The sequence below is a fragment of the Pelophylax lessonae genome (genome assembly GCF_965119305.1).
Source record: "Pelophylax lessonae genome assembly, chromosome: 1".
Taxonomy (NCBI): Eukaryota; Metazoa; Chordata; class Amphibia; order Anura; family Ranidae; genus Pelophylax; species Pelophylax lessonae.
In genome coordinates this window covers 454514854-454524353 of record NC_138768.1, presented here as the reverse complement: position 1 = coordinate 454524353, position 9500 = coordinate 454514854, and the positions used below count along the sequence as shown (strand labels likewise).

Sequence of the window (9500 nt, the reverse complement as noted above, 5' to 3'; positions counted from 1 at the left end):
TAATAAGAGCAAGTCCAGTGACATGTGGGCATAGACTCTGGTAATGTATATCGGGCATGTGGATTGAGGCATGAGGATGAGAATGCACATGCTGAATTAATTTAACATGTTGGGAGCACATTTTATATACATGTCCCATTTTTTGAAACAAGGATTACACTACATCATTTTGTTTTTGATTGACAACTTGTGAGGATTGAAGCAATTAGGAGCACATCTGGATCGAGAGGGGAAGATGGATGAATTCTAGAATGTATTAGTTTGACAAGGATATTTTGACATACCAATCTGGGAAACAATTGGCACATGTGGGCATATTACTATAAGAGGTATTGATTGTAGGGTGAATATGGAGGGGAATATTAGTGAGAGTACACCAATGTAGCATAGTAGCAATAGAGCTGTGCCTTCTTTTCTTTGAATATATATATATATATATATATATATATATATATATATATATATATATATATATATATATATATATATATATATATATATATATATATACACACACACACATATACACATATACACACACATTACACTACAGTCATTTTTTCATTTTGGGAATACTATCTTGGAGCCTAAAAAGGAGAACACCTAAGGAGATAGAAGACACCACATAAATTTGCTTTGGACCATGAGCTTTACTTGACCCTTACTTGTGCTAGTCCAATATTTACTACTAGAGTTTTGCATGTTGGTGAATTACATCAGTGTGAAACTGGCTTAAAGTGATACATGAGTTACATTACATCTAGTGTTTTCCACCATGCTGGAATTTAATAAAATTGATTATACAGTCAGTACTGTGTTCCATTTCCTGCATAACAATTTCATTGCCCACGCATTAAGGTGGAGAGTCACTGATATAAAAGCTGTCAACCCTATGGTTAGGGAGGATCATCCCTTTTAAACCACTCAAAAAAAAAAAGCAAGGACAAATTCCAAGACATTTGAACAGAGGAGTCAACAGTATTAGGACTACAAGCAAAATTTGATTAAAAACATAAAAAAAAAAAAAAAAAAATGATGATTTTTTACATACAAAGTTTCCTATGTCAGAAAAGTGGCAAAGTAGACAAGCAAAAGATAAGACTACCTTTTATGTAGAAACCATTTTATTTAGCATTAGTGCAGTAATTTAAATATTGAACAAAAACACATGAAACAATTCATCTATAAAAATGCAAGGAATATATAGCATAAAAATGTACAATACATGAGAAAATAATAGAAAACAGAATATCAATACAATTAGTTTGACCTAAAAATCCAGCTAGTTATTACCTACAGCCACACTCGTCCACAGACATATTTTCATAATGTTTCAACACCACATTGTCACTATTGTCAAAAAATAGCATTGATATAGGCGACATCTTTATAGGTACACAACAGGGTAGGGGAACGTCATCAGGCTCATAGGAGTGGGCAAGAGTCTGAAGGATGGCATGATTGGATCCATTCAGCACATCTGTTAATGGGTAAGGGCATTCACCATGGCAGTAGTTAGCAAAGTATCCCCGAGGGGCAAGGATCCATTTCTGCCACCCAACATCCCTAAATTCAACATAGAAGCGTCTCCTTTTACAGATATTGCTGGGAAGGAATGGAAGCCTGCCATAACTTCTTTTTGTTCGTGATGTCTTACACTGCAGAGGATCAAGAGTCACAGCTAGTAGAGAGGTAAAGAGAAAGGTTTGTATCCCTTGACACTCATCCAATTTGCCAGCTAACAAGCTCCCTTCTTTCCTTGGAGAGATCTCCAAGGTCAAACCCAGGTTCTTATGAGGGTCCCGCCAACTCTGGCAAATCTCTGTTAAATTAAAGTAGAGGGATTTGTGAAGCAAACGGAATGTTTGGGCAGTCAAGAGTTTTCTGCTCGTTTTCTGGTTTCCCATCCCTTTTAGTGACAGTTGTGTAATTCTGTAGAGTCGCAGATCAAATAGCCGTCCATAGTAGGTATTGTGGCTGAATCTGACTTCCAATCGTCCCATGGTTACCTTCTCCTGTTTCTCCATTATTGATATATTGAAATATAGTCTCTTTTCCAGGCAAACTGTAGTAGGAGGGTTAGTAGGATGAGGGTTAACAAATCGACCTGGCGAAAAAAAAAAAAAAAAGGGACAGAATAGGAATTCAATCAGTAACTATGCAGATCATTCTATATTGTTTAAGCAGTTCTACATTTTGATCCACAAGCAACAAAGCAGCATTAGGGTCTATGAGAAAGGCCAAGCACATCAGGGTGCACAATCTACCAGCTTGGTGGATGATGGGATAACCAACCAGCTTGTTGTAGACTATGGCTTGCCCACTCATCTGAGGTCTGTAGTAGGGGCTTACAGTAGAACTAGCAGGGCAGGAAGGGTTAACTTCACCCTATTGCCATGTAATAATTAAAAAAAAAAAAAAAAAAAAAAAAAGCTGCATGGTAAAGAGTTCTGCTCCCCGCATCCCTGTTATCTGTTGTATTAACCAGTGCAACTTTACATCTATATACCCCTTATGGACCAGAGCAAAAAATTGTAAGTATTAGTTATGGACCTCCTGATTCCATTAAAACTTTGTCCTGAAAGTGATATCAAACCATTCTGGTATAACAAGATAAAAACACCAGTATATCCAAGGCTTGGTTTACATTTATACAAATTGGATGCATTTTGAACTACATCCGATTTACATAACATGTGAACCTGACCAGTTTGCAATGGAGCTGGTTCACGCATGCCTGAAGCAGCAAAAAGAAAAAAAAAAAAAAAAAGAAGAAGATGAAGTCCTGTGCGATTTTTGGTCTGGCTTAGGTGTGCCTTTTGCACCTGAACTAGTAAAACATATTTACACCGGACCCCAGAAAAAAAAAAAAAAAATTACTGCAAACCACACCCTGACATGTGTAAACCTAGTCTTATACTACATTGCTCAAAATTATTTTTAAATGCAACTAGTAACATTTTTTTATATTCTCCCCCCCCCCCCCCCCCCCTTCGTGTCCTCCTGTAGAGTTGCTGTGCTGTCTTGCAGGGTTCCCTGGAGTCCCAGCCCAACGATCCTTATGCGTGTGCATTTTTGTGATGCATAGGGCATGTAGTCCAATTTCCATAACTGGTTAACCACTTAAGCCCCGGAGGATTTGGCTGCTAAACGACCAGGGGGTATTTTGCAATTCGGCACTGCGTGACTTTAACGGACAATTGTGCGGTCGTGCGACGCTGTACCTAAACAAATTTGACGTCCTTTTTTTCCCACAAACAGAGCTTTCTTTTGATGGTATTTGATCACCTGTGCGCTTTTTACTTTTTGTGCTATAAACAAAAAAAAAAAAAAAAAAAAATGTAAAAATCAAAATTTAACATTTTCGGCCAATTTTTTTTATGCTACATATGTTAAAAAAAAAAAAAAAAAAAAAAAAAAAAAAAAAAAAAAAAAAAAAAAAAAAAATCGCAAAAAGCTTATTTTTATTGGTTTGCGCAAAAATTATCGCATTTACTAACAAAGGGAAAGATTTGTCATTTTTGTTGTTTTTTTTTTTTTTAACGCGTAATGGCGGCGATCTGCGATTTTTTTTGCGGTACTGCGACATTGGGGCGGACAGATCGGACCCTTGACTGACATTTTTGACACTTTTGGGGTTACCAGTGACATTTCTACAGTAATCAGTGCTATACATATGCACTGTTACTGTAAAAATACACTGGTAGTGAAGGGGTTAACTTTATTTGAGCGGGAGGGGCTGTGTGTGTCCCTAGGGGCGTGATTCTTACTGTGATTGGCTGTGACTTGAGGTGTAAGGACACTGATCAACGGTTCTACATAGTAGAACCGTGTGATGGGTGTTTTTACACCGAGGAGAATGACAGGCACCTTGTTTACACAAGCTGCCTGACTTTCTCCCTCTCCCCCGACGATCGCCGAGTGACCGGCGGACATCGGGTCCGCCGGTCACACGCGCGGGGGGGTCCGTGACCGCGCGGGAGCGTGCCTCCGGCGGCGCGTGCTCGCTCCCCAGACCCTCCCAGGCTAGTGATGTTAATTAACGTCACTTTGCCTGTGAGGGGCTGACCGCCGCAGTAAATTTACTTGCGGCGGTCGGCAAGCGGTTAAAGAAATAGCATTAACTGAACAATCTTAAGCAACCTCCACACCCTACAATACTACTGTGTACTGTAGCAATGCTTGGGTTGGTGGAAAGCCACAAAGTACAGCAGAGAACCAAGCATCTTATACCCCCATATGTGTCAGTTAACATTTTTCAAGCAGCAGTAAGGCTTGAATAAAACAGAGAACAGCAGCCCAGCATAGTGTAGAGAATTTAATAAAATAGGGATGAGTCAATTCCAATCAGTACCCCCCCCCCTCCCCATTGGGAAAGGTTTTCCCTCCCTGCAATAAGGTTGGGGGGGGGGCAGTTGTCACTGGAACAGAAAGGAGTTCACAACATTGTTTATACCCCTTCTTAATCTACTGATTTCCCACCCTTTATGTACAATCTACATTATATGGCCAACATTTTGTGGACACCTGGCCATTACACCTTTCATCAGCTTGTGGAACCTACCCTCAAATTCATGGGCATTAATCTAGATTTAGCCCCCTCTCCTTTGCAGCCTTCACCTAGAGTAGAAACTTTTCTGGAAGGCTTTCCACAAGATTTTGAGGAGTCTTGTGCGCAGTTTGCCCAGAGCCTTGTCTGAATGGGCACGACAACTCAAGTTTCTCCACACCAAACCGGGTCTTTTTTGGGCCTTGCTTTGTGCACAGCAATGTGGTCATGCTAAAGTAAAAGACCTTCTCAAAACTGTTACGCCATGGTTTGGAGCACCCAGTTGTATAACATGTCTATGCATACTAAAGCTGCTGTACCTTTACTGGAAACACCTGAATTTAGTTTGGAGGGGTGTCCACGCTTAGCTGTATAGTTGTAGGTGTGATGGCTGAGTGCCCAAATCTTTGATCATATAGTGTACCTTTTTCATGAACTCGAGCAATCTGTGTTTGCAAATCTTACCAGTAGAGGGAAGTTGAAATCATTTATAAACACTGGCGGAAAAGAAAGTGTGAAGTGGCATCTGAAACCACTTGGCACATATAAAACATTTCCTTTCTTTTAAGTAACTAGTGGTAGAAAAATTGGGTGGAAATCTGATTGCAAGGGGCACTTCCTCTATAATTTCCTATGTCATTCATAACCTGGGACATAATTACTTCTGCCCAAGTGGTTTCCCACTCGGGTAACATGAAGTGAAAGAGGGAAGCCACAAAGAAGAAAAAAAAAAAAAAGGTTCTCAGGCTATGTATAAATAAATGTATTTAAATTTCATATCTTTTATAAAATCTTATGGCCTTATTCAGGACAGAAAGCATGAAAAAAGTATAAAAAGTCCTAGACCGGTATATTGATTATTTTATATATTAGTTTGGGCCAGCAAAGTGGTTAGTACCTAGCAGCATAGGGTCGTCAGTTGGATTCCCAACCACGGCAGGACCTGTGCCTGTGGGGGGGGGGGGGGTACTCCAGTTACCTCCCACACCCCAAAGACATGCTAGTAGAATATTAGAAAGGGGGCCATTTTAAGCCCCTCTTTCATATGGGATGGGGGAAGGGATAGTAAGATAAGAAAGGGTTAAAATATGTACTTAATGAGGCCCACATTTCTCTCAGTTATGGTTATCCCGCCATTCTGGGTTACTAAGCAGTTTAGTGGGGGTCACGAGGCAGTTTAGGTTTTTTCTAGATGGGATTCAGCGAATGAGCCCCTTTCTCCGCCCGCTCTCCTCAGCCTATGAGGTGGAGGTGTCCTCAGGGAGAGCTATATTTAAGCAGCTTCCCGAGCCCCCGGGGCTCAATCTTCAGCATACCTTCTCACCTGTTTTCCCCTCTCTCCCTCCCTCCCCTGGTTTGTCGCGGCTTCACAAAAATTAAGTGGTTTGGGTCACCTCTGTTTCAGAGGGGGACGTGTATTTTTTATGTGATTATTTCGTGTTTTGATATGTTTTATGGTGGATGTTGATCAATTTGTTATGATCTACTGTAAGTGACAACCCGAGTTGTTTATGACTGGGTTGGTCTGTTGGTTTATATATATTTATGAAATATGGTGATTGATGTTAATCTGGTTACCAGTTAATAAAGCAAGCCGCGGCCGTTTTATCCAATTTGGAGTCCGAGTGCCTTTTTCAAAAAAAAAAAAAAAAAAAAAAAAAAAAAGGAAAAAAAAAAAAAAAAAAGGGGGATATAATATATATGTGATATAAGGTTAATTCTTTATTGAATTGGGTGTTTTTTTAAAAAAAAAATAAAGAAAATTTAAGGCAAGCATCACTCCTTCCTACCATCCCATAATTGGCCCTAGTTGGAGTATGTATAAATGAGAGTTAGGGATTATAGACTAAGCTCCTTGAGGGCAGGGACCTGTGTGTGTGTGTGTGTGTGTGTGTGTGTGTATACACATACATACACACACACACATAAAACAACGCTATGTGAAGTACCTGTAATAATATTTTGCATGTTAAGTGACAGAACATTTCACAAGGAGTTGTGCTTCACCATTCCTAATCTGAAGGCTAGTGTAAAGCAGAGGAAAGAAGATTAATGCCTGGCAAACAATTGCTGTACAAATGGATCTTATACATGCAGATGTTTTAGTGTACAGCGCTAGGGAAAAAAAAAAAAAAAAAAAAAAAAAGTATGCCATCCAAAAATGCCTATGTTCTGCTAAACACTTAGCGATAATTTGTTGTACCTGGACCTATGTTCGCATATCTTCCCGCTGTGTGATTTAATTCGCATTCAGGAACCCACAAATAGATAAAATATGATCTGGGTCCCATTAAATTTATAGTAGGCAAAAACTTTTAGTTGTTTAGATTGGAGAGGGATTAGAACCAGTCAAGTTTATAATGTGGTCTGTGCCCTTTACCCTCTCAATTTGTCATATTTGTGGTTAACAAAGGAATCACAAAATTCTGGGTTGTCCCCAGAACAGTTAGGCCCCTTTCACTCAGGCGGATGTTCTGCCGCTGTTAAAAGCAGGTTTTGTGATTTTGAAATTCCAACATTCCTGGCACAAAGATTACTCACAATTGGTACACTGCGTTTATTTTGGCTGCGTTTACCTGTGGGAGTAAATGCTTGCCTTTTGTATAGCAATTGTTTACCTTATTTTTTTCTTTGTACTGCGATTAACTGCGTTTTATATACAGATCGCTGCGGTACACCGCTCCTGGATCCTGTCAACTTGATTTTTGTTAAATGCACAAAACCGTATGTTATGAAAAAGTTGCTAAACGCAGTGTGTGAATGGGGCCATAGGGATGCTAGGAGGAGAGTTTTTCAATGGTTACACCAGTTCTGGATAGCAACCAGGGATTCCAAAACTTTGAAGGAAATTCCTATCACGCCCTTGTTTTGGCTTTGGGGCAGGAGGAAAATCTTCCTCAATGGGATTCAGATGGAGAAAAAAAAAAAAAAAAAAACACACACATGCAGCCCACACAACCCTCCACTACTAAAATTATATATATATATATATATATATATATATATATATATATATATATATATATATATATATATATATATATATATATATATATATATATATATATATATATATATATATATATACACACACACACACACACACACACACACACACACACACACTACATGCTTTTCTGCAGCGTCGCCATTGAAGTCTACTGGACAAAAAAAAAAACACCTCAGTGTGAATGGAGCCTAAAGCCCCGTACACACGCACAGATTGTTGGCCATAAATTGTCGGCCAACGTCCGATTGTAGGCTTGTTAGTATGATGCTTCCGACAACCAACTGTGAATTTTCGGCCGAAAAAAAATCTGGTGTGCATGCTATAAAATTTTTGTTGGCCAACAAAGAACGGCCGATTGTTCGTCAGTCAGTACAGATTTCGGCAGACAAAAATCAGATGAGCAAGACTGGGCATGCTCAGAGAAGAAAAAACACACGGAAAGTAAACCATCACGTGACATCACTTCTGAAGTTGGTTTTTGTTGGCCAACAAAAGTCCAGTGCAAGTCTAGAGCACATTTCAACCAACAAACAACACTGGACAAAAGACGAACGATCGGTTGGCCAACAATCTGTGCGTGTGTACGGGGCTTAAGGGTCCATGCACACTAAGTGCAGCCAAAACCTCTGGTAGAAAAAGCAGCTTAGAAAATGCTCATAGTAGTTTGCATTGCAAAAGGGTTTAGGAGAGTTTGAGCATTTGCTTTTTTTCGCCCCCCCACCCCAAAATCCTTCCCCTATGCTCATTTGTCAATATACACTTGAAAAACCCCAATCGTTTTGAAATGTGAAGCTTGAGCTTTTAAAGTTCCATGCACACTAGCTTTTTTTTTTTTTTTGGGGGGGGGGGGGGAAGCAGTTACTAGCATTTAATGTTTTGGTAGAGTTAAGAAAGCGGTATTCCCCACAGAAAAAAAAAGATTATATATATATATATATATATATATATATATATATATATATATATATATATATATATATATATATATATATATATATGTATAAAAATTAAACGCTACTAAGCATGGGCACATAGGAGGAGGAGAACACTGAGCTGTGGGGAACCACCACACACACACACTAGAAGAAGCATTTTTTACTAGAAGAAGCATTTTTTACATCAAGTGTGTATGGACCCCAAAAGTTGCACAGGCAACTGTCAGGATGATGATCTAGAGCAATAGAGACTTTGCAAAGTGAATGTTCATAAACAGGATTAACCTGTGCCAACTTTAAAACGTCATCAGTGAAAATTCACTTTTGAGAACAGCTTGCTCTTGTTTAGTAAGCAAGCCCGAACGCATGTTCTAACCCTATATCCTGCGCTTACCTTGGTCAGGAAATACCCTGATGATGCTACCAGGGACATTAAAGTCCTCCACAAAACACAAATTGGCATTCTTTTTTGGGGCAGAGTGACCCATCCTCTGATTGAAGATCTTCCATAATATAGAAGGTACAGGAGGGGGAGAGACAGGGTTTGGCCTAAATGGAAAACCCATGCTTCTTAGAAGCATGCTTTCTCTGAGTTTCATTTCAGAATCCATTGTCACTGGAACAAAAAGACAAAGTAAAATCCATAGCCTAAGCCACAGCATCCTTGTAATCTGTACCCAGAACTAACAAGTGGAGTTTTTCAGCTAACCTATTTGAAGTCTAATCAGCTCTTAATTACAAGTACTTGTGTCCAGCTTCAGTGGGTGTTAATGGACTATCTGCAGTTTAAAGCCTCCCTCCACGGTCTTTAGTTTGTTTGGACCTGCTTGGTTCAAATGGACTATTTTAAGGAACCTGGAGTTATGCTTAATGGCTGGATCCACACAGGTGAAAAATGCATGTAGCTTTATTTGGTTTTAATCCACATTGGGCATGTAATTTTGTACTTTGGCATGCATTGTGTCATTTGCACAATGAAACATTTCTTTGGCTCAAGTTTTATATA

At 39.3% G+C, this 9500-nt stretch overlaps 1 protein-coding gene across 1 annotated transcript; it reads right to left on the bottom strand.

Annotated features, from left to right (window-relative positions):
- Positions 1–1289: 1289 nt before the first annotated feature.
- LOC309546596 (protein DVR-1-like) lies at positions 1290–9156 on the bottom strand (the record flags this gene model as incomplete). Its single annotated transcript, XM_082246343.1, has 2 exons — positions 1290–2107; positions 8889–9156. The coding sequence occupies 2 exons, from the start codon at positions 9154–9156 to the stop codon at positions 1290–1292; spliced, it is 1086 nt and encodes a 361-aa protein (XP_082102469.1).
- Between the last annotated feature and the right edge of the window lie 344 nt (positions 9157–9500).